This window comes from Amblyomma americanum, chromosome 7, assembly GCF_052857255.1.
Source record: "Amblyomma americanum isolate KBUSLIRL-KWMA chromosome 7, ASM5285725v1, whole genome shotgun sequence".
Lineage (NCBI taxonomy): Eukaryota > Metazoa > Arthropoda > Arachnida > Ixodida > Ixodidae > Amblyomma > Amblyomma americanum.
In genome coordinates this window covers 7,380,315-7,406,553 of record NC_135503.1, presented here as the reverse complement: position 1 = coordinate 7,406,553, position 26,239 = coordinate 7,380,315, and the positions used below count along the sequence as shown (strand labels likewise).

The 26,239-nt window shown below is 47.7% G+C and overlaps 1 protein-coding gene across 3 annotated transcripts in view; it reads left to right on the top strand.

The window, feature by feature from the left end:
• LOC144098369 (major facilitator superfamily domain-containing protein 6-like) overlaps positions 1-26,239 on the top strand; it is a 37,249-nt gene that overhangs the window by 1,294 nt on the left and 9,716 nt on the right. Inside the window, exons 1-2 of one of the 3 annotated variants that reach the window (XM_077630957.1) lie at positions 15,126-15,534; positions 20,104-20,207. In XM_077630957.1, the coding sequence (XP_077487083.1) occupies positions 15,458-15,534; positions 20,104-20,207 (181 nt within the window). In that variant the 5' untranslated portion in view covers positions 15,126-15,457. Of the gene's footprint in view, positions 1-15,125; positions 15,535-20,103; positions 20,208-26,239 lie in introns of those variants that run through there. The other 2 variants (XM_077630956.1, XM_077630958.1) reach the window with 2 other exon arrangements.

Below are 26,239 nucleotides of genomic sequence, written 5' to 3'. Positions count from 1 at the left end.
GATTCACGGAGTAACTTGTGGTGTTCATGACGTTTGTTTGTTTTTGTTCTTGTTGGTTTCACTATTTATTCGAGCATTGTCTGGAATAAACCTTCAGCTGTGAGTAGCGCTCGTCTTTGTTTGTCTCGCTTGTCCTCGTTTTTCCGCGCCAACTTCTTCAGTATGCAAAAAGACATTCGCCAAAACACTCAAACGCTCGACTCTACCTCAGACGCCCCTGTTATTGACAGCAAGCTCGCCCACCTCCAAGCACAGGACAACATAACGCAAAGGTGGAAGACTCAGAACCACAATAGGAGACTAAACTCAAACTTGCCCACGTTCAATCCCAAATAGTACAATGTAGTGCCACTCTTTGCAAAGCTAACTGGGCTCATGTTTGTGACGGTCTCCGCGGCAATCTCTCCACAAACCGCGCTTGGCATCTGTTACGGCACGTGCTAGACCCCACGCAATCCAAATCTCAGACGCGCCTTAGCATTCGCCGCCTCGCTCACAACCATCGACAGGACACCGACGCCTTCCTCGCCCAGGTGAAATGCACCTATACAACCCCCGGTATCCCTTGAAAGTATCCTGATTATGCGCCGCCCACCCCACCCCGAGCTTGACGCCCTTATTACAGAATCAGAATTTCACGCCGCCCTATTGAAATTACGGTATACCGCTCCCGGAGATGATCAAATTACCAATGCAGCTATCAGAAATCTTGACGATGCTTCCATCTCTGACATAGTCAACTACTTTAACGAATGTTGGGAGGCAGGTACTCTCCCTGCTTCGTGGAAGCATGGAAAAATTATTTTTATTCCAAAACCCCACAAGCCTATCACCCCAGAAAACATCCGCCCCATTTCTCTTACATCCTGTCTAGGCAAGGTCTTCGAGCACATAATTCTTGCTCGGCTAACAACGTACATGGAAGACAACCACCTTTTCCCCACAGTATGCTCGGCTTTTGTGCGCATCTATCTGCGCAGGACGCCCTACTTCAAATTACGCATGACGTGCTTGATGATACCATCCCCCGCCACACTAAAGCTATCCTGGCAGTTGACCTCACCAAGGCATTTGACAGAATTCGACATGATGCCATATTACGGGAACTGCAGGCTCTACAGGTAGGCCCTAAAACCTACAACTACGCTCGCGCGTTTCTCTCGGGGCCGCACTGCCTCCCTGCACATAGATCAGATTACCACATCCCCTTATACACTCGGAGAGCTCGGAACCGCTCAAGGGGCGGTCCTTTGTCCCCTTTTCTTTAACGTTGCTCTCATCCCCCTAGCTCACAAACTGGCTCTAATCCCACACCTAAAACATACTTTGTACGCTGATGATATTACCACATGGGCCACTCATGGCTCTGACGGGGGAAATTGAGGAAACTCTTCAGTTAGCAGCAGACACCATCTCCTCTCACGCGTCATCCATCGGGCTCAAATGTTCCCCATCTAAGTCCGCGCTCTTTCTAATTAGGCCAAAATCTGGCGCTAACTCGCCCGTCCAAATCAATTTGAAAGGATCCCCTATCCCCATCACACCCGCCCTCCGCATCCTTGGCCTCCACTTGCAGGATTCTGGACGAAATGAACATACCCTTAAAAGGCTCAAGGCCTCCACGCAATCCGTGTTGCACCTTCTACGCCGAGTGTCCTCCCTTAACAAGGTTTAGACGAAGCGGACAACATGAAAGCAGTGCACGCATTTACGCTTAGCCGCATTCTATACGCAACCCAATATCTCAAATTGAACCGCACGGAAGCCGAACGCGTGAACGCAATGATCCGCCTTGCGACTAAGGCAGCCCTAAACCTACCTCGTAGCACTAGCACAGCCAAACTTCTTGAACTAGGCATGCATAACACCATTCAGGAACTAGTTGACGCGCATCTTCAGACACAGTACCTTAGACTTGCCACGAGCGCCACTGGCCGCCATATACTCTCTTCCCTTCGCATCAACATACCCGCTAAGCAGTCAACCCTTATAGCCATCCTCGACACATCCATACACCTCTCGTTGTGAAACCCCTTCCTCGAAACGTCCATCCCCAATATCATCCCTCGCCGCGTAGCTCGCGCTAATGCCCTCCATAAGTATTATGGGCAAGCCCACGATGCCATTTGTGTAGACGCCGCATGTACAGCGCATGAAGCGGTAGCAGTTGCCTACAATCCAACCCTACCTCACCCCCTAACTCACCGTCTTCCCTGGGGCTCTACGCTACGCCTGAGAGGCAGAGGAGACCGCCATCGCCCTAGCCCTTGCACATTCGGACGCCCAATATATCTTCAGCGACTCCAAAAACGGCTCTGTCCAACTTTGCCCAGGGGCAGGATTCATGCCCCTGCCTGGCAATTGTTGAACACCGCTACCCAAAATTTACCGCGCAGGGTAGAGCTTCAGTGGGTGCCGGCTCACTCTGGGAACCCTGGAAACGAGGCTGCCGATAAATTGGCCCGAGGTTTGATTTGCTGGGCTCAGGACAGTCTCGATCCAGGATTCTCGAGGAGCGGGCGCACACGTTTGCGGAGGTCACGCAAATACCCCGTTTGGACCGTCGGACTTACCGTCCTCCCCACCCCTCTCTTACGCACTCCCAAACAGATCCTCTTCAGACGCCCTCTGCAGACCACCGCTCCCTGTCATGTCCTCAGCTTTTATCCCACTATTGCGGCACATCCCCTGCATGCTTCCTATGCGGTGACCCCAACGCCACACTCTCCATATCCTTTTCGGCTGCCCTGCTGACCCTCCCCCGCGGGGACAGCACGCCATCTCGAGCTGGGAGGACTGGGAGGTCCTGCTTATGTCTGTAAGACCCGACATCGCAGCTTGCTGCGGTGACGGGCTGCCGACGTCATGTCCCGGCATGACCTACTTGATGCAGTGCGGGACCGCGCAGTGGCCCAGGGACCCAGCTGGGTCTAAAACTCACTTGCTCAATAAAGTTTTTGTGTCTGTCTTAAAGGGCTTCACCCTACAGTGGAAAGCAGCGCGTCTGATTTACCCAAGGCATTGGGGTTTAAGGACAGTGAAGGGAAAGTAGATTTTAAGCGGGTAGAAGTAACCAAGCGAAGGTCATATGATTGGTGGCTAAAAGCGAGACAAGAGTAAAATTCCACAAGTCATGGCTAGGTGGCTTGAGCCACCGCCCGATTTAAAGGGTTTAGCCGTATTCATCCATCCGTAGTGTTCCAGCGAAGTGATGTAGCGCGCCGCCGTACGCTGGCATAGAGGCACCCTAGTTTTCTGGCATCGAGGCGCCCTAGTTTTCGGGCCTTGATACGTCACCACCCTGTTTTCAGTTTTGGACAGTGAAGAATCTAGTTTTAAAGTTCTAATGTCTAATTTGCGAGTAAGGCACGGTTAGTACACATACTGATATTTTTTTTTTGCTTCCCTTGGACTCGGTGTCAAAAAATGGCAAGCGATTTAACATTGCTAAGCACGAAATATTGTGCGAACGCACTGTTTTTCGCAGATGGACACCACGGCCACCTACAGCCCCCATCAAAAGTGTACAGCCCAAGGGGTTTGCTTTTAAGCTCCCTAGAACATATATCAGTCCAAAGCTTGGGGTGATTGAGGACGCGAAGCCATTCCTCTTTCGAGAGATTGCGGTCACTAAGGGTGCATAATGAGGCAGGCTGTAGGCCTCGCAAGCAGTCTCCTTGGACTGTATACCTCTGACGGCAGCTGTACCTCGAAGCGCAGTTGAGGTGTCCACGGACCCAGGAAGCCAGTTTTGTGCTTTTCCTTTGAAATTGAAATTGGTTTTTAGGAAAAGGAAAGGGCGCAGTATTTGTCTCACGGCACACGGGCGCCTTAGCGTTTCGCCTCCATCGAAACGCGGTCGAGTTGGCTGAAAATCTACGGAGTGTAAACCTTCCGCTGGTTTTGAGGAAAGGAAAGGCGCAGAAGTTCCTCAGTTTCTTGGTGGACGCCACCGCCTTTGCTTCGCTTCACACATAGCGTGTAATGCTATCAAAGCTAGCGCGTTCCGCTTTCTCTTTTCTATTTTCACTCTCACCTTCCTTTATTATTGCTAGGCTATGTCAGCGAAATGGTGTCCGTGAAATGTGTTCGCAAAATGTGGAAAACACGGTAGCTCAGTGGTTAGGGCACTCGGCTACTGATCCGGAGTTCTCTGGCTCGAACCCGACCGCGGCGGCTGCGTTTCGATGGAGGCGAAACGCTAAGACGCCCGTGTGCTGTGATTGATTGATTGATTAAAACATCTTTATTTGCTGAATATTCGTAGAACACGTGGGTGGGCCGCCTGGTCCGGTAGCCCACTGGTTATTGCCTACTGCGCTGGCCCTCCCCACCAGCCAGTGCTGACGGTCAGGATCATCGCTGAGCAGAATACCCACTGCTCCTCTGAGGGTTTTGGAATGGGGTCAACTACGGGATTAAATTGGCGTGCCCACACCATGTGGTAGAGGTTAGCTACCTCCCCACACTGTGAGCACTGCTGATAGTACAGTGTAGGGTACCACTGGTGTAACTTAGCTGGCGCTGGGTATGTATTGGTTTGTAGTCTCCTAAGGGTGTTCTAACTTATTGAGGGATTTATGTGGTGTTGGGTACTCCTTTCTGGCCGTTCTGTGCTGTTCTGGCTGTTCTGTGTGCTGTGCGATGTCAGTGCACGTTAAAGATTTCCAGGTGGTCGAAATTATTCCGGAGCCCTCCACTACGGCACCTCTTTCTTCCTTTCTTCTCTTTGTCCCTTGCCTTACGGCGCGGTTCAGGTGTCCGCCGGTATGTGAGACAGATACTTTTCTATCACTTCTCTATGAGAAACTAGTTTGCATGTGCGAAGTGCCGACTCTCACCATGCCCAGGCACTGCGCGCAGATTTTACCAAGAAGAACATGAATTAAGAAGCAGAAACCTGCTCTACCCGTACGTGAAAGCCGTGTTCATGCTGACAAGTGCAACATGCGGGTATTTGCGTGAATTGATTCGTGAAGTGGAAGTCGTTCCTGCATGCAATGCGCGGCCAGCCTTCGATATGAAGCAAACGCAATCATCGGCGAGTGCGGTTAGCACAAGTTGCGCTTGTCGAAGTACTTTGCGCTTTTAAAATATGTCTCCGAGACCCATACGAGAAATGTGCAGAGTGGTCACAGCAGCCGACTGTCGAGTTCTCAGTTCCCAAAAATCTTTGTTCCTTTCTTTCACCTTTCAATGCACAGGTAGTACTGACTTCCGCTGGACAAAGCCAGCTTGCTGCGTAAATGGCTCCAAGCGGGCATCAAAACAAGGGCATCGGGAAGGCCATTAACCCACTTGTGCTCGAGATAGTGGATTGGCAATACGCCCTTTTCACGGGATGTGGCGCCCTTCTGGTAGCGTGCGAAAACTCGCCTGCTACACAGAAATCTTGTTGAAAACACGTGCATATGAACGCGGCAGGTACGATCCGCTTCTGCGTGCCAACTGCGCATGCGTAAGGGCTCGCAGCTTCCTCTTACGCCCGTCCTCAACACGAAATACGCATGCGCGGCACAAGGCGGCTGTTTCTTTTCATCCAGTGGAGCGCGGGACAGGGCATCGGAGGAAAGGCTCGCGTGCATAATAGGGCATGTATAATAGGTGCATGCAACACTTATACACCATGTTTTAGCTCTCAGGCGCAGCGAGCACAGAGAGAGCTGGTTGTAACTCTGCGGGTATCACTGCTCAGCACCAGTAGAAAAGAGAGGGGAAGACCCGGGGATAACGCTGACTTTGTCTGGTTGCTATGGGAATCGAGGTCGACGAAGCTCTCGGAGAGAAAGGGGTTGGTGGGACATTGTGAGGGGAGGGGGGGGGGGGGGTGCAGACACACAGACGACCTCGCAGTCGTCTCGAATTGCCCAAGCGTCGCCGCGAACTGCTCGGTTGCGTCTCGCGACTCCGCCGCGGTGATTTCAGTAGCCGCCGGCGTGCGCTGACCAAACGCCCATGGAGCGCAGGCGGGACGTTTTGCACGCGCTGGCGAGGCGCCGAAGCCAGATCCGAAATCGGGGCCAGACAGACGAGCAATCGAGTATAACGGAACCGAGACGGAATTGCGACGTCTGCATCAATGCGGCGTGAATCGAACGCACTCAAGCTGCACGCGGATTTGGAACAGAATTATAGTTTTTTTTTATTGTTTTAGTATATATTGAATCACCATAAATCATGATTGCGAAGATAAACATGACGCTATAAATGCATAAAAACCAAATATTGTTAAAAGTGGCAAAACCTGCCTGCATAAAAATGGCGGAGGACGTGCTATCAGGCTCACTGTTTTAAGAAATATTATTTACTGTGTTCGATACTGCACATAAAAAAATATTTAGGGGCGATCAATCGGATTGATGCGGAAGAAATGCGAGAGCATTCTTCTTTCACTTATTGCCATTTAGTTCCAGCTCTGATTCTAATGCAATTCTGATTCCGTTATCTTTCAGTCCTGTACATATCCTAATTCCGACTACGCAACTACGCAAAATGTGTCACATTGTTAGACCTTGGCGAGTCCTCATACTACTACCTCCGCAGTAGCGCAGCGGTTGGGCGAAGATATATCGAGGCCTGCAGCTTGCGGCCGCGTCTATTGCTTTGAAAATTGTGCTCTTTCTTTACCGCTGTGCATGAGCAGAAAGCGTAGCAACATAGCGGCACCCCCCGAAGCGAGGATCCCCTGGTTTCATCATCATCATCAGCCTGACTACGCCCGCTGCAGGGGAAAGGCCTAGCCCATGTCTCTCCGATTAGCCCAGTCATTTGCCAGCTGCATCCACCCTATGCCTGCAAACTTCCTAATCTCATCCGCCCACCTAACCTTCTGCCACCCCCTGCTACCCTTGCCTTCTCTTGGAATCCACTCCGTTACCCTTAAGGACCAGCGGTTATCTTGCCTTCGCATTACATGCCCTGCTTAAGCCCATTTCTTCCTCTTGATTTCGCCTAGGATGTCATTAACCCGCGTTTGTTCCCTCACCCACTCTGCCCGCTTCCGGTCTCTTAACGTTACACCTGTAATTTCTCTTTCCATGGCTCGCTGCGTTGTCCTTAACTTGAGCTGAACCCTTTTCGTTAGCCTCCACGTTTCTGCTCCGTGGGTGAGTACGGGTAAGATACAGCTGTTGCACACTTTTCTCTTAAGGGATATTGGTAAACTGTCATTCATGATCTGACAGAACCTGCTATATGCGCTCCACCCCACTCTTATCCTTCTAGTTATTTCCGATCAAAGCGCATTGGCTGTTGCATATATTGCGCAAGTGCTGTGAATTGGGCACTGTTGGTTAACGTTCATATTTGAAGCGCTCGTGATGTCTCCTTCCTTGTGTTCCGCCCTTCTCGCCGTTTAAAATATCAAATATGTTGTATATATGTTGTTGGGCGCATTGATTGACGATACTAATTGTGATCTTGGCTTTCGCTTTGTGTCGTCGCATCAAGGTGAAAACATATAAACGGTTAAATGCCGTTTTCTTACGATAACACATTTTCAGTTTTCATTCGTCTTTGTTTATCAGCAGAGCAAGTCTTCTGTATCATAATAGAAACGGCGCTGAGAGGACATATGCGCTCAATTTTCGCACAGATGTACAATGTTTCCTCCAGTCTGCTGTTCGTCAGGTATTTGTCGTTATAAATATGTTTCTTGTATTTCTGCGTTTCTTGCATGGTATATTTTAATATTCTTCGCCGAAGGAGGAGAGCTTGTGCAGTCTGCTTAGACTGCATAATCTTATTGTTCACAGGTCCGGACGCACCAAAATAAACAAAAAGAAAGCAAACTCGTTGGAAGATAAACCTGACAACTTCCACTGGAATCGGCACAACGTGTGCTTAAACCAAGGAAAAAGGACCCGAGTAACCACGAGATGGCGTGATAGCAGCAAAGACAGCAGGGACAACAAAGAAAAAAATAGAGCAGTCACACTTTCAGGCAGCTGCGTGCATCGGGAAACGAGAGCCACAACCAAGCTGCAAGCCGGAAATGCAGTCGAGAACGTTTTCCGTGAGACGACATCGGCTGGGTGATCTTCCGTGCGTCAATGGAGCACTGTTGGTGGAAGAAAGAGCGTCGGCCAGGAAGGCATATAGAATGTCTTGTTTATAACGTGATTTAATTGTAGTCGGCATAAAAAGAGGCAGACGAGCACTGTACTGTTTATTCCGACTCCACAATTCTGAGCATGACGCCACAACGCCCTTTTTTTGGGGGGGGGGGGGGGGGGGCTGAGCTCTTAGAAGTGACGGGGGGGGGGCTCGTTGTGCGTGCAGCGTCTCTTCTATTGTTCAGTTTGCTGGTCCATTCGTTTACATTCTATACACCGCTTTTCGCCAGCTATATATTAACTACCTACTAGGCCGCACGTAATCATTGCTCAACGTCTTTTGGTTGTTGATGACACGTGCAGAGATACAAATCGCCCTAAAAAAGAAGATGGGAAGGTACCTCTTCATACGGAAAAAAAAAGTCCAAAATTTGAAGGGGTGTTTTGGGACTCTTAAATAAACTGTTCGTCGCCGTAGTGGCCACCACATATCTGCAGCAAATTAAGATGGGGTCAGACTTTGAACACGGGTTTCAAAATTTGGCTGTACAGCAGTTATAATAAAAACTATATGGCTGTAAAATTTGCAAGGAATCTTAAAGGTAGACGCAGCTTCCATTAGAGCTCGAAACGATTTGTGTTTTTCGTAGTGTTTTTTTTTTGTTTTCTACTAATGTACCTTTCTATAAAAATCTGCTGTCTGCAGAGTTTTGAAATTTTGTATGAGAGTAGCAACCAACGATTTACATAACTTCTACCAGAATTATTCGATTCGAAGAAAAACTAGATTTATTATGTTCCCTTTTTTTTGTCGATGCAATAAAATTGCCACCAATTAATGTTTTTTTTTCTTTAGTTAGAAAATAGAAATGAACTTAGGCTACTCAATCTTGAACCAGTTATGTAAATGGCATTGATTAACATCTGTAAAAAAATGTTTTCTTATGCCTTATAGTTCCCGAGATAAAAGGTACACAAACCTCCAAAAATGTTTTGAGAAAAACGTCAATAAAGTCTGAAAACACCCACTTCTGTTCGATGTGATGATGACGGAAAGGGACCAAAAATTATTTTTGAAATCGCGAATACCTAAGTGTAATACATTTTCTGAAAGATAGGATAGGATAGGATAGGATAACTTTATTGAGCTCTAGCGCAAGTGTTTTTATGCGGTTCAGGTGAGTCCATTTGCGTGTCGATTTGCGTGTCGTGAGCATGCACCCATTCGTCTGCGATCACGTTTCCACACTGTCGGCCTCGAGCCGGGGCGTTATTTTCTGCAGCTTCGAATCGATCGTTCTCAAAATCGAAACACCGCAGGGCGTCTGCCGCGTTCCCAGAAGAAAGGCTGTTTCGTCACGCCTGCTCTGAATATGCGCGGGCGATGTCAGCTTCGTGCCAAACGTGATTTTCTTCTTCGAGCAGGTATGCTTGTGAGTGGAAATATAAGATCCGCGAAAATACGTGGATTACAAATGGTGCTGTCCTTTAAAGAGAAGAGATAGACATCACCAGCGGTTTACCGATATCCATCTAAAAAAAAAAAGTATAAATATAGCGACTGTATTTCCTGACAGTGTATTCAGTGATGAAGCTTGGAGGCTAATGAACATGCTTGAAACACGATTGAGGACAGCACAGCGATCAATGCAAATATAAATGACAAGGTTGTACAGTAATGAACAGAGGGCAGTGTCGATTACAGAACAGACTCGTGTTATTGATACCCTAGCGAAAAGCAAGGGCAAGGAACTTGGTGGAACGGTACGTAATCGCGGCCGAGGGTGGAAGTGAGTAAGGTGGGAGGTGAGGGAGTTTGCTGGGATAAGATGGCCGGGAACAGCGGAGTCAGTAGAATGGGCGCAGTGGATGTACCGTGCCTGACGTCTGCGACAGGGTACGCGCGCATGCATTCGTACGGATTCGCACTCACTCGTATCTTTCCAGTATCGTGCTCAGACTCGCAGTGACTCAGCCTTTGAGGTTTACTCAAACTCGCACAGACTTGGACTTGCGCCATTGCACCTTAGACTTCAATCAAGCAAATGAACAGGCAGGCTTTCGCGAAGGCTACTCGAATATAGACCATATTCACACTATCAGTCAGGTGATGCAAAAATGCACACAACATAACTAACCCCTGGATTACGAGGAAGCATTTGACTCAGTCGAAAGCTCAGTAGTCGTACCGGTAGTGCAGAATCAAGGTGTATAAGAGCGTTATGGAAAAGCACCGGCAAATATCTCTAACGCCTGTACAGTCACCATAGTCCTGCATAAAGACAGCAATGATATTGCAATGAGGCGCAAGGGTGTCAGGCTGGGAGACGCGATTTTTCCAATGCTATTCACTGTCTGTTTGTAGGAGGAATTTAGAAACATCTGCGATTCGCTGATACCTTGCTAAGTCACTAAGGATCGGGATGAATTGCAAAGCATTATCAATGGCCCACACAGACAAAGCACAATGGTGGGTCTAAAAATTAATATTCATAAAACTTAAGTAATGTTCAACAGTCTCGGAGGGGAATAGCAGTTCACGATTGGCAGCAAGGCGCCGGAAGAGGTGAGGGAATATGTAGAGTGACCGCACATCCGGATCATGAGAGTCTAACCAGAAGAATAAGAATGGGGTGGAGCGCATATGGCAGGTTATCTCAGATCATGAATAGCAGTTTACCAATATCCCTCAAGAGAGAAGTGTACAACAGCTGTATCTTACCCGTACTCACCTACGGAGCAGAAAGGTAAAGGCTAACGAAAAAGGTTCAACTTAAACTGAGAACAACGCAGCGAGCTATGGAAAGAAAATGATTGGTCTAACCTTGAGAGACCGGAAGAGAGCAGAGTGGGTCAGGAAACAAACGCGGCTTTATGACATCCTAGTCGAAATCAAGACAAATCAAATGCGAAGACAAGATAACTGCTGGTGCTTAAGGGTAACGGACTGGACTCCAAGAGAAGGCATGCGTAGCAGGGGGCGGCAGAAAGTTAGGTGGGCCGATGAGATTTAGAAGTTTGCGGGGATAAGGTGGCCGCAGCTCGAAAAAGGACGAGGTTAACTGGAGAGACAGATGCCTTTGTCCTGCAGTGGGCGTAGTCAGGCTGTTGTTGTTGATGGTGATCATGATGATATGAGCAAGAACCGGTAAATGGGCTCACGAGTGAGCCTGCCTACACATGCGATGAAGCGGGGGCAGCTAAAGACGAAAATTGGGCTGCGTGGTGCTTGTCGACAGGCTGGGGCATTATAGATTTATGGTTTAGGGATTTTAACGACCCGAAGGAACTCAGGCTATGAGGAACGCCGTAGTGCAGGGCTCCGGGTAATTTCTACCACTTGGGGTGTTTTAACGGGCACTGACGTCGCAGTGTGCACGGGCTTTCAGCATTTTGCCGCGTCTTTCGGGCAAGTATATAGCCTAGCACTATAACCACTGAGCCATCGCGGCAGATCGGAGCATTGTAACTGGCGTAACTATTGCACAAAGCACAATGAGCAATTGAGTAGGGAGAGAGAGAGAGAGGGTGAATTAATGCAAAGCCAGTCCTACCTACAGCTAATAACAACCCTAAACTCAAAGGGACTTTATTTACCTCTGCTTTTTATTCCTTACTTCACTTTGTATTAGGGCTGCGTAATTCTGCTTGTTACAATGTGGCAAACCTTGCGTTAAATTGCAGCGTTGCGGTGAATCCTGCGCATCGTCTTTTGTACGGAGCTGTTTTCTGGCCGTTTTAACCGGCGGCTGCGTTCGAGGCTCTCTGTTTCGTGTAGGTTACGTTCACTCGCATCGCTTTGACGACCACGCAACCCGTGACGTCGCATAGCGGCCCGGAGGGATATATTTGATACTCGGCGCTGTAGGTGTGCGTCTTCTTTCTTGCGTGCCGGTAACTGCGTCCGCTCGGCGGCTGACGAAGCCGTACGAATCTCCACTCGATGATGCCGACCATTTCCTGCCGCGGCGCGCGTGACGCGATGCCTTTTCGTTGAAAGAATGGGTTGACGGCAGCGCGGCCGTAAGACTTGCGGGCACGGAACAAAAAATAAAGAAAACGAAACTGCGCGATTGCGCAGAATACGCGTATTCGACCGTAGGAACAGAGGTGTATGGGTTTTGTAATAGTGGTAGGGTGTTAACGTAGTTAAACCCAGTAGACGTGTGAAAGCAGGCGTTTAGCCTGGTTGACTCATGGTTTTGCTTTTCTGGGCCGTCTGGATTCGATATTAGTTCGATAGTATAGTATTAGGTTCCTTGTACTCGACATTTTTTTATTCAATTAATTCATTTAGGTTTCATCAGTACATTCATGATGCGTCTCGCAATGATGGCTCTGGGAATATTCTTGATTTATTGCTGTGTAATACTTCAAACGTTATAAGAGATGTTAAAGTACTGCCGGGAATAAGCGATCACAATATAGTGACAGCTTACATTTCTATTGGCAGTGTGTTACTCGCAAGGAAACTTGCGCGCGAAAAGTCTGTTTTTAGTAACGGATATTATGATAGCATTAACATAGAATTAGAATCATATTTTTCGGTTTTCGATGCTTTGGCTAATCAACTTGGTACTGAGCACTTATGGACCATTCTAAAAGGAAACCTGCTAGAGCTACAAGACATGTTCAGCCCCGCGCAAACTATTATCTCCTAGAAGAGCTAAAAGCAAACCATGGTTCAACAGCCAGTTATACGCTCTAACGAAAATAATAAAGCGAGTCTATCTGAAATTTAGAAAAAGGCGTTGTCCTGCGAATCTGGCTGAACTAAAAAGGTTTAAGTTTGAGTTTAAATCGCTATCAGGAACAGCGAAACTTTCTTACTTTTCTTCACTAGTAAATACGTTGGTACAGGATTCGAAACAATTCTGGAAACATGTTCGCAGTCGCGGCAAAGATGACTGCTCGGTACCAACGATAAAAAGCGGTGAAACGCTCATTGAAGATGAAGCATGTAAGGCTTCTTACATGCCTTTAGTAAATATTTCTTGTATTTATTTCATCCCACTCGAGAGTTCTCCAGCTTCCAACAAGTGCTGATCTGATGCCAGAAGTTATCTTTAGTATAGCAGGTATTCGCAAGTTATTGCGTAATGTGAACCCATCGGTTGCAAGCGGCCCAGATGATTTGCCAGCAGCAGTTATCAAAAATCGTGCTAATACATTGTCATTGTATTTTACTCGATTATTTGAAAAAAGTTTGCAAGAAGGGACTCTGCCAAAAGACTGGAAATCGGCTCGCGTTGTGCCCATCTATAAAAGTGGACCGAGAAATTTGGTAGAAAACTATAGGCCAGTGTCTCTAAAAAGTATAGCTTGCAAGACAATGGAGCATGTAATTTACAGTTATATAAAGTCGCACCTCATTAACCATAATTTACTTAACCCTGCTCAGCACGGATTTCGCCATAGTTTGTCTTGCTCTACACAGCTGGTTGAGTTTACATATAATATTGCAGTTGCTATTGATAAACAGAAAGTTATTGATTGCATTTTTTTGGACTTCCAGAAGGCATTTGATGTTGTTGCACATGATATTCTTGGTGTCTAAATTACGCAGCTACAATTTGAACGAAAGAGTCATTGTATGGATTTCTGAATACCTATCTCTACGACAGCAGTGTTTAGTTGTTGGTGGTCGCTCCTCGAACTATGGCCCTGTCACTTCGGGCGTCCCCCAGGGCTCTGTTATGGGGCCGCTTCTTTTTTTGTTATATATAAATGATATTAATGCTGATGTTACTTCTTAATTTAGAATGTTCGCCGACGACTGCGTGATTTATAGAATTATATATAGTGCACTTGATGTGCAAAGCCTGCAGGATGACTTAGATAAGATAGCCGTGTGGTGTAATAATGGGGACATGACTTTGAATACTAAAAAGTGTGTACACGTCACCATTTACAGGAAGCGCTCTTACCCTTCTTATATATACACACTATAAACCATGCGACCTTGAAAAAGGTACAAAATTATAAATACTTAGGCGTTTATCTTGCTGCTGGCCTGAGGTGGTCAAAGCATGTAAATTACACCGTAAAGAAAGCTTCTGGTATATTAGGTTTGTTAAGGAGAAATGTCAGCCATCTTCCACAGCATCTCAAAAAACAGCTATATTTTTTTCGCGTCCGCACGGTACTCGAATATGCATCAGTGTGCTGGGACCCGCACACACAAGAACGTATTAATAAATTGGAAAAAAAAAATTCAAAATAGGACAATCCGCTTTGTCCTTAGAAATTATGACAGGACACTCAGTATCTCAGAAAGCAAAAGGAATCTTCGGTGGCCGGAACTTAAAACTCGAAGAATAAATCTGAGATTAAAATTCTTACACAATATTTTATATTCCAAGACTAGTATAGACGGAACAAAATGCTTGAAGCAGCCTCTCTATGTCTCGAAGCGAAGGGACCACAATTTAAAGCTTTATGAATTTCCTTTTTGAAGGTGACGTACTCCGATATTCGTTTTTTCTGCGAACAGTTAGCGAATGGAATGCTTTGCCGCCACATATTGTTAATGTTCTACCAAATTGAGCGTTTTTTCACGCGTTAAGTACATGAGTTCTTGTTTTGTGAATGTGAAAATGCCCCCCTGCTGTAATGCCGAAAGGCGGTGCAGGTACCAAATAAATAAATAAAAAAGAAACTCCTGTCGTCAGTTTCCACTTTCAGAGCAGGAGCGATCAACGGAAAGATAGCCGATTGATGCCCTCCCGTACCCTCGCCTGCAATCGGCCCACAGCTGGCATGGACTGGACTCTTTGCAGCAGGCCAACCCCGCCGGGTGGCCAAGAGCTTATATGCGCCTCGGCGACCCAGTCAGCCCGTTGGACGAGTCGAGCAGGTTGACCTTCTCGACTCGTCCGTCTGTCCCTGCCAGCTTCTTTACGCACATAACTGGCAGAAAAAAACATCTTCGTTTGAACGCTAGTTGATAAAGTACTGTTCCGTCGTGTGATCTCGGCGGCATGCTTCCCCTCCGTGTACGCAGATACTACTTCCCGCGCGGCGCAAGTTTCCTCAGCCCCTCGCGTCGGAATGGACTGCGTACGCGTAATCAGTCGGGCCGGGTCACAGCGAGCGTCACAGCGCGCGGCCACTGCCGGCCGTGTTCTTTGGCGCTACACGCGGAGCCTGCTGCGGTGGCTACATTTCGTGCGGCGCTCTACCGCGCAGGTGGCTGGCGCGAGCAGCCGCAGCTTTGTGTAGTGCACGCAAGTATGTGCCAGTATCTGCGCGCTTTGAACACTAGCCGGCGGAAGGGTCTAGAGTGTCAGTCCCGCTTGTGTCGACTTTTATCCCTGTAGCCGGCGGGAAGCGGCATCCGCTGCTGCGCGTGTCGGTAGCCGTGTTTTCTTGTACTTTGCGTGCTTCGGCAGCAACCCGTCGGGATGGTCGCCAGTGTCGGTCGCCGAAGTGGCGTTCACGGCGGCGTCGCGGTGGTGGCGAAGGAGGAAGCGAAGCAAAGGTAGGGGTGTAGTACGTAGTACATGCATTCAATGGCGCCTGTTTTGCCGCGACAGCGTTGCTTCGCGACGGTGTCGTTTCATTATCTCGCTGTCGATGTGCAACTGTATCCGTTGCAGTGAATCGGCTTTTAGCGGGGGCTGATCTTGGTGCTCGCCTCTTACTGAGGTCGTTGTCCGGAACCAAAAGTAGATTTCATTCGTTCGTGTCGTTGACGAAATGTCCAGACTTAGTTCAGTTTTGTCCACCGTGGTTCCTCGAATGATCTTTTAAGTCATAAGTGCGTCTTCAGAATCGCATGACTGAAGGGCATTCATTTCACTCCGATATACCGTGTCTTTCAGCGAAGGCAGGATGTTGCGGCATTCTTGGAATGTTAAACGACGCCGCTTCGCGAATATCCTCCAGCAAGAATTTTTTGAATGGGTTTGCTAGAAGGTGAACTATCTGAAGTCAAAATTTGAATTTCATCGTATTCGCGCCATTCCCTCTCCTTCGCCGGAATGGGCTCGCCAAATTTCGCGCGCCATTGCGGGTTCTCTGCCACGTGTAGAAGTGTTATTTGGCTCAGGGATTCATGACAACACAATTTTGTGATCGAACGAGTTTATGTATTCTCATCAGAAGGTGTTTCAGGACCCCTTTAATAAGCCTGGATTAAAAAAAAAACGAAAATGGAAGAAACTGTTTTCGGGAACAAATTGTTAGTCATGGAGGATGTCAGGTATTGCAAAATACATGTTAACAAATGTACTGGATAACTCAAAACGTCTTTATTTAATTCTAATTGGCGCGATTTGCAGCCAGTGTCCGCTTACGCGCTCATTTGTATAAACATGGGCGCAGGCGCGGCAACAAAATAGCTGAAGTCAGCGCCTTGTGGTGTCTTTCTACCCGTACGTGTGCATTTTTTATGCGCTGTGCTGGAGTTACACACGATTGCCACCGAGTTCTCAATATTCAACATCCCTCATCACGTGGTCGTGACCCCAAATTTGGGAAGCCGAACTTCTCTTATTATACCCCATCATAGATGCGGGACGCTTTGTACTGATGACAGTTAGATGCTTCCGACCGCCTTCGGTTCATTAACACGAGTCGAACTCGCGGCACCTAGGCGCTATCGCGTTTCGTTGCCATCACAAGAAGGCCTGCCGGGTGTAGAACCCTCGACATCGGGCCAAACAACGAAACTGCGCAGCCGCTGTGTCTCCGCGGGAAATGAGATACGCAGATGTGAGTCGCCTGCCGAGAGAATAAGAGGGAGGATGGCCGCGCGAGCGGCTTGCGAGTGATACAACGTATCAGCAAAGCTTGGACTCGCGTTTCGCTCTGCCCTTGATATGATGCTCGCAGTGATGTGCCTTATTCTGCGTCGGCCACGCGTGTGCCGGGCGTCGCCAGAAAAGAAGCTGGAGACAAGTCTGGGTGCGCTTATACCACGAGTCTCTGTATATTGCACAGTCGGCTCAACGACGTCACTGTGTATATTCTTTGAAATTGAAATTGGTTTTCGGGGAAAGGAAATGACGCAGTATCTGTCGCGCATCTCGGCGGACACCTGAACCGCGCCGTAAGGGAAGGGATAAAAGAAGGAGTGAAAGAAGAAAGGAAGAATGAGTTGCCGTAGTGGAGGGCTCCGGAATAATTTGACCACCTGGGGATCCTTAACGTGCACTGACATCGCACAGCACACGGGCGCCTTTGCGTTTCGCCTCCATCATATGTACGTTCTTTCCATGGACTATGTTTTGTACACAGCACAAGTTCTTCCTCGTTGCTCGAAGACAGCCCAATTCGCTCCGATTCATAGTAGAGATGCAAAATTTCCGGAAACTTTGAACGCCAGAAAAAAAAAAAGAAACGAGTAAAGAAACAAACTTTTTTTTTTCTCTGGAAACATCGGAATTCGATTGCAAATATAGTCGAAACAAGGATATGCGCACGGTTTATTGCCAGGCACGCCAGGAGTTTTACAACGAAAATGTATTTTTAGCAATTCTTGTTCACACGCATACAATATTCTGTAGCACTTTGGCCTCCCAAAGACTGATATTTGCGGGCCCACCGGACTTCAGGTTTCGGCTCATTTCGAACAAGGTGGTGTTTCTGGGATGTCGTCTGGTTATATTCGCTCCAGGAGGCGTTTTGAGATATGGGAGTAGGCTGTCGAAACCTGACAGCACCACGGCTAAGATGGGAGCTGACAGAAGAGCCCATCAGTATACTTCTGTACAAACGTTTGCTGAAAGAATTGCATCAGAGTGCCAGAAGAACCTTTATGAGGCGTTGCCACAAAAGATATGCTCTAGTAGGGGAGCTTTGTTGTTAAAAAATGATAACTTAAACCTCAGTAAATTTTCGTAGTTTTGCATTCGTGGCGCCGCCAAGGCGCTCGCTATAGGCTGGCGACTCCTGAGGGTTAAATGTGGCGGTTGATGAGGCAAGCCGGAAAAAGACCAGCACATTTTGTGTCTGTGCTTGCAGACGACCTGCTGCTGGACCACTGTTCACGCGAGAAGAGCATGGTGAACTTTCTTGCGGCTACACGCGAACGATAATTGCCTACAATGCTGTGGAAAATGATGATCACAGGCAAACAAGATAGTATATATATATATATATATATATATATATATATATATATATATATATATATATATATATATATATATATCTTGCTGCGTAGCAACTTATATACAATCACAGCAAATTAAAAGCTTCATATCCGATCAAAAGCCGGGATTCACCCACGTTAGAACACTGAGTTGCTGCGGCCACGCGCCTTTCTTTTCTTCAGAGAAAAGAATTAAGCGCTGAGCGAAGTTAAGTCGAAATGTGGTATCAGGTACATAAGTAACTCTCACATAACGTCTGCACACTTCGCAATGCAGAAGCGTGTAATTCATAGAGAATCATTCTTTTTCTTTATCCATCATCGCCACGCTTGGTGGTTAGCCGCTATGAATTTGTCAAAAAAACTAAAGTCCCTTAATGTGTCCAGGGCGAGAAAGAACTACAAGTTTATTTTTTTTCTCGAATTAAATTTTGTGTGCTTCAGTAGGTAGCTACGAGGGAATAGCAGCTAATTTAAAGACCCAGCTTTAAAATTTTCACCACGTGCAGGCTCGTTGTCATTCAGAACAGAAACATGCAACATTTCTATCGTCTTTGCTCCAGCTCGGTTAGAACGGAAGGATACAGCAGGCCAGTAGTTTGCGCCGCAGTCGTATAACATCTTTAAAGAATTAATTAGTAATGATAATATGATGGTTAAGCCTCAAATTTTTTGCAACATTATATTAATGGAGCGCACTTTTTCTCATTTTTTTTTACGTAGGTAGCCATCATACTTTAAGTGTTGACCAGAATAACCGTTCATTATGTTTCTTAAGTGCTACTAGACTGTGCTCGGTTTTTTACATCTTTTTATCATTGGGACAAAACGAGAAAAGAAATTCAGAGAGCACTTATGACCGCGATGGCTCAGTGGTTAGGGGGCTCGGATACTCAAAAACCAATTTTCAGTTTCGGCGACCTGGGGTTCTTTAGCGTGCAGTGACATCGCAGAGGGGTTGTGGATTTGAATTTGGAGGACCGGCAGACGAAATCTTTGAAGACGTCAACTATTTTGAAGTGAACGACAACGTAGCCTAGCCTCCGAGGTCCGCGTAGAGAGGGAACTGTCACGGCACTGCACTTTGCTTACGAAATCGGTCGGTGATGACAACTTTGTGTATTCTTTGTATCTAATCTTTTGGCTGTTCAGGAGTCGTGTAAAACCTGGCTCTACGTGTATATCATTGCACAGAAACAAAAGGTGAACTTTCTCCTATCTCCTACAATCAGAGGACTGGCGCGCTTTCGTGGTTGATTGCACCGCCATCTTAGTATTGGGCTTTCACCAGCCGAAACTGCCGCAGTAGAGGAGGACTCCAGATTTTCTCGTCCACCTGAGGCTCTTTAATTTGCGCCGAAGTTGCGTTCCACGGTGCATGTCTGCCTTCCTTTTGCCTCCTTCGAAATGCGGCCGCGATCGAACCCGCGAACTGTGGTTGAGGCAGCCGAACTTTTTCTTAGTCCACGGAGCCATACTGAGCCACCGCGGCAGGTGCGTGGCCGGAGAAATGTGTGGTTTCCACTAAGCTGCACTGAGCGGTGGCAGTTTGCTTTCGGTGCTTATTTTCTTTTCTTTATGTGTCACCTGTAGATTGCACTTTCTCTCCAGTGATGCAGCGCCCCGCCGCTAATGCGAGCGGCGAAACGGTCGGCGATAGCGAGTAAAGGCCTTCGCATAAACAGCGATAGGACCAGCGACCACGTGTCTCTTCACCGAGTGGATCGCTTTTGTCAGCGCGTGCCCGTCGCTCGATGCCTGATCGGCCAACAAAGACGCGAGATATCGGCGCCGGTCGCATTATGCACGAGCACGGCCGGTCGGCGTGAGCGGCCGACACGGAAGGCTAGCTCGATTGTCGTTAGTAGCGCAACTCCGCGCGTTGTTTCTTGTTCTCGCCGCCCGCGATTCTGCGGAGCGTGCATCAACAGCGAGCGTTGTGTCCGCTTCCAGGGACGAAAGAGCAGCCATGGAGTGCACGTGGAGCCGTTGCCTGCCGGCATCCGTCAACAGGCAGCTGCTGCCGCTCAAGTTCCACTTCTTTCTCTACCTGGCAGGTGCGTAGGTGCTTATGTATTGTATACATCTCGATAGCCGGCTTCCGTCGGCTGTTTTAATGTTTTTTCCTAACACGTCAACAAACGAAACGCGGTATTCGGAGCGAGTGGCCTCCGGTAACTTCTGCGGCGTGCAGCAGTGCGTCGCTCGAGAGACGTTCAAAATCATCTAAAATCTCGCGTTCAGTGAAACCTGTCCCGACAGCGTCGCTCGGTGTGGAATAACCTGAGGTCACGCGCTCACAGTGTCACCTTTCATTCGTTGACGACTGGGCATTGCTTTTATTGGTCTTATTTAGCATGAGGTACCGCATGGTCACGTCGATGTCTGCGTTTTAGCTGAGGGATAACTGGTCTGTGAGGGACAATTGAGTTCAGTTCAGACTAATCTCACGGCGGGTTTTAAGCTATATAGAAGGTCGGCTTAAAGCCGTCTGTGCAGTGATAGCGCTTTGCGGATACGCAAATGAACCGCGGAACTTTCACTCTTTTGACTAGTCTATAGGTGTGGCTTGCACACAGATTCAGGTATGGGCGATCAGTAGTCGATTCTGTGCCTGGCTCTGCGTTGCTTCGCCCCCCTCCCCTCCAAATAAAAACAATTGGACTATGGAACCGTATGCCTTCAACTGCCGTAGCGTGCACATCTAGTGATGCGTTTTATTTTTCGTTAAACGAGCTGAGAGCTCTGAATTGAGTTTTTTTTTTGTTGACTGGCACAAGAGGACAGAAAGCCACCTGTGAGCATGCGCGCTCATTTCTTCTCGCAGGCTTCTTTTCACTGAAAGCAAGGCTTCCTGGATGCGATTAGATATAATAACGGCATTCTTCCTCCTTTTGCTTATCTTGTTATCAGATTATGGGGGTTTAACGTCGCAAAGCGACTCATGCTATGAGGGACGCCGTAGTGGAGGGCTTCGGAAATTTCGACCACCTGGGGTTATTTAACGTGCACTGACATCGCACAGTATACGAGCCTCTATAGCATTTCGCCTCCGTCGAAATTAAACCTCCGCGGCTGGGGTCGAACCCGCGTCTTTCGGGTCAGCAGCCGAGCACCACGACCACTGAGCCACCGCGGCGGCTCTTGTTATCAGTGTGTGAGCGCATGTGTGTTCCCACTTTGTAGTAGCTTTTTTTTATGCCATCACAGTGAGGTGATGGAGAAGTGCTCATGTCGTCTCTTTGCCTAATTTGACGTTTACTTGCCAGAAGCTATTAGTTTTTCGCATAGTTGACTGCGGCGTGCATTAGGATTTCCTTTTGATGTGTGCAGAGTACTTTTTTGTTTTTTACCGCCCCCCCCCGCGCGCGCGCGCGCGCAATCTCTCTCTCTCTCTCACACACACACACACACACACACACACACACACACACACACACACACACACACACACACACACACACACACACACACACACACACACACACACACACACACACACACACACACACACACACACACACACACACACACACACACACACACACACACACACACACACACACACACACACACACACACACACACACACACACACACACACACACACACACACACACACACACACACACACACACACACACACACACTAAAATGCCGAATGGCGCTTTGTATATGAGAGAAAAAAACCTGAAGATTAAAATATGGCGAGGTGCTATTCCTTACGCTTTGCCTTATTCCAGCCTTAAATGTATAACCGGTCGAGCGGCTGCTACCGTGAAGCGTTCATGCCCAAATCAGGTCTCTTCATTTTCACTGTCATCATCGTCGTCGTCTTGCAGTCTTCTCGAGCCGTCATTCAGTGTTCTGCTTCCCGGTGGCTACTGTCACACTCCACCATCTTCGCGGGCGTGCCAGTCTGATCGCGCCCGCGTGTAGTGTGCGCGCATGTGTCGCTTCAGCGCGTACTACTGTTAAATCCGTTAAAACTGTTAAACCCGTTAAATCACCTGAAGGCAGCTCAGGTGGCTCAGTAGCCGCAGCGTATTGCTGCTGTGGAGAAGGTCGGGGGTTCGACACCGGCTGCACTGTGCCAGTTTTTTGCAAGCGAAATTAAAAAAATAAAAACGTCAATGTATAGCGATTTTGTTGCACGCTAAGGAACTCAAGCTGACCGGAATCTGTCCGGGAGCCTTAGATTATACGGCATCTCTTTTTTAGCCCTGTAGCCTTGGCACAAAAATTCTAGGCGGCTGTCGTGTTTCGATTCGAAGGTGACCCTTTTCTGTTTGCTATCATGTTTTCCTCACCGATCTGGAGAATGTCCGGCACCCCAGATTAGGCATTTATCACCGCACAGCCGGCAGCGAAGGCTGCGATATCGCTGATAACGACCCCCCTGATGTGTAAGTGTCTGATATGCCTACAAGGAAGTCTTGCGTCCGATGCCGTTTGCCAGAGCGGACGTCGCGAAAGCATCGATCACTTCAGTGCTTCTAGAAGAGTAATTGAGCGCCACTTATTTTCAGACGACCACACAGAAAGATATGACAGGACTGGCGCTGTCTTGTCATTTCTTTCTGTGTGCTTGTCTGAAATAAGTAGCGCTCAATTACTCTAATAGAAGCAATGCAGCATCAACTAGCCCATCAACGAGTTTTATTAAACTGGGTAATGCCATGCCAAACGTACCAGAGTTTGCGCTCGACCCCCTCCGATCTTTTCGATAAAATTTCTGGCTCTTTATTGAACCAGTTAAAGTAATTACCCTTAATAACTTTGGCAAAAAAAATTATCTGCTCATGTGACAGCCCTTCAAATTTCTCAGAGGAGTGTGAAGCTTGGTCTCACTAAAAATTGACAAAAAATCAAATGTTTTACTGTTGCGTTTGAAAATTTTATTGAGATAATGAATATGCATTGTGAGTTTTAATCGCGCAGCCAAAAACTTCTAGCGCAAATTTCTTGTACTGATTTGTCATTGTTCCCCAAAAGCCGTTTTTGCATTTTTTTTTGTTGTACCCGCCGCGGTGGCTCAGTGGTTAGAGCGCTCGGCTACTGATCCTGAGTACCCGGGTTCGAACCCGACCGCGGCGGCTGCGTTTTATGGAGGAAAAACGCTAAGGCGCCCGTGTGCTGTGCGATGTCAGTGCACGTTAAAGATCCCCAGGTGGTCGAAATTATCCCGGAGGCCTCCACTACCGCACCCCTTTCTTCCTTTCTTCTTTCACTCCCTCCTTTTCCCCTTCCCTTACGGCGCGGTTCAGGTGTCCAACGATATGAGACAGATACTACGCCATTTTCCTTCCCCAAAAACCAATTACTATATTATTATTTTTTGTACTCTTTCGCGACATTGGCGAGCTACATTGCATGTTTCACCGCTTCTCTATAATATGTACTATCTCATTAAATGATTTATATTATGATACAACACAGTATATTAAAAAAAAGCCGAACGGAAAAAAGTGTACTGTGCAGCGGGCATAAATTTCGTACAGAGGCATTCCTAGTAAAAATATAAGCTCTAGCTCAATCGATAGCTATTTCCACTGAAGTTTTGCTCAGCGTTTTTTATAGGATCTTTTTTGCTTTAAGCGAGAAAAAAAAAAAGTTCAGCGCTGCACCTCGAGCCATGGTTCACCCGTACCGCTACTGCACCGCAGAGCACGGCCATGCCGCCGTTCGCATTTCTATGTTGGGCCAGGATCGAACCCGCTTTTGTAGGGTCAGCAGCTCAGCACCATAATCACTCAGCCAGCGCGGCGGCTGATGTGGCTTATATCTCGCGGCAGTATCAGCACCTTAAATATATAGTTAGCGCCCCTGCGCTTGTGTATTATCAAAGAGGGATTTTCATCATCGATTTTATCAATCCTGAGGTGGTACCAGTGGGGTCATACATTCTTGACAACGTGAGGCGACTGAATGTTGAAGCGGCGGCAACGGATGCTACAATGAAAACGCGTTGTTCTACAGCCAAGGCTCATGGTGTGCCAGCGGCACACACGCATCATCGTACGTGGCGTCACGAGGAGCACAGCCTCATGCAATTCCCCTTTAATGTGTGGTCTAAATTACCCTTATAGCCAGAGGATAACTGAAATATGGTGGCTCACCTCCATGGCGATTTTCAAAGGCCGCAGATTCACTTCCTTGCATAGCTTGTGTTGTCTCCATGACCACTGCCGAAGTCGCGAAGTATAGCGTATAGCGCGCAGCCTACTAAAGCCGCCTTGCCGCCGCTATCACAGCACCGCTTTTGCGCTGCCTGGCGATCGGCCCATGTAGCAGTGGTGACGATAGAATTTCGTTTCCCTGCGTCATGCATACGCAGCCACTGCGATAAGCCGTGGCGACAGTATATAGTCATGGCGCTGTTGACCGATTTTGACTTTCCAGCCGGCCAACACACAGGCTTCGTTGACAACACAGGGCCCCCTGAAACACTCTTATCTCTTCAATGTTTGTTGCAGAATGCTTCTCCTCGGGAACCGGCGAAATCATGCCAAGCGCTGCAGTGGCGGTACGGGGCAACCATGGCTCGAGGTGCAGCGCTGAACTTTTCTCGCTTATAAGATAAGACTTCGATAAAAATCTCTGAGCAAAATTTCAATGCAACTAGCTAGCCAATGAGCTACTGTTTGTATTTTTACTAAGAATGCCTCTGTAAGAAAACTATGGCCGAAAAAGCTGCACAGCAAACTTCAGTTTAAAGTTCAACATTTTTTAAAAAATATACTTTGTTGTATCATACTTTAAGCCGTTTAATGAGATAGTACATATTATAGTTGCGCAGCGGTGGCCAAGTGGTTGAGCATCCGCCTCGCATGCGGGAGGTGCGGGGCTCGATCCCCAGTGCCGCCGGGTACCCACCGGCGATGCAATGGGTACAAGCTTCCCCTGCCTGGTGCTCGGCTTATTTAGGGTGAAATGCTTGTGAAATGGGCCTTTGACCGCTCCTTGAGAAAAAGAAAATACCTTGTGTCATGGCGCTCTTTGGCCATAGATGTCCTTGCGCCATACAAATCCATCATCATCAGTACATATTATAGAGAAGCGGCGAAACGTGTGATGTTGCTCGCCAATGTCACGAAAGAGTGTAAATAAACTGTAAAAACGGTGTTTTTTGGGGGAAAATAATGAAATAAAGCAACACAAAAAATTTGCGCTACAAGGTATTTTTGCTGTGCGAATAAAAAGCACAATGCATATTAATTATCTCTGAAAACTGTTCAAGTGCCAAAATAAAATATCTTTTTTATACACTTTTTCTCACACCAACTTTTGCACTTCTCTGAGGAATTCGAAGGTCTGTCATATGACGAGAAAATTTTTTTTGCCAAAGTTATTAACGTTAATTACTTCAGCCGGGGGCGCTGCGAGCGGTCGAGCCGATCGGCCGGTTCCATAAAGAGCCAAAAATTTTATCGGGAAGATCGAAGGGGGTCGAGTGCAAACCCTGTTACGTTTGGCATGCAATGACCCAACTTCAAAGTGAGCCACCGCGGCTTGGTGGCTACGACGTTCGGCTGCTGAGCCCATGGTCTCGGGAACGAATCCCTGCCGCGGCGGCCGCATTTCGTTGCAGGCGAAATTCAAAAAACGCCCCTGCGTTTTGCGATGTCAGCGTCCCTTAAAGAACCCTACGCGGTAGAAATTATTTCGGAGAACGCCACAACGGCGTCCCCTCATAGCTTTCGTGCGGCTTTGACTCTGAACTCCACACACCATCACTGCTTCAAAACAAGTCGATGTTATATTACTTCAGTCCTGTCTTTATACTTCCGAAAGACTTCGGGGTGGGCACTAGCATTTTCCGCTAGGCAATATTTCCCCGTAGCTAGCGTCTGAGTGCAGAATAATAAATAAAAATAATTGGTTTTTGGGCAAAGGAAATGGCGCAGTATCTGTCTCACATATCGTTGTACACCTGAAAGGGAAACGATAAAGGAGGGAGTGAAAGAAGAAATGAAGAAAGAGGTGCCGTAGTGGAGGTCTCCGGAGTAATTTCGACCACCTGGGGATCTTCAACGTGCACTGACATCGCACAGCACACGGGCGCCTTAGCGTTTTGCCTCCATAAAAA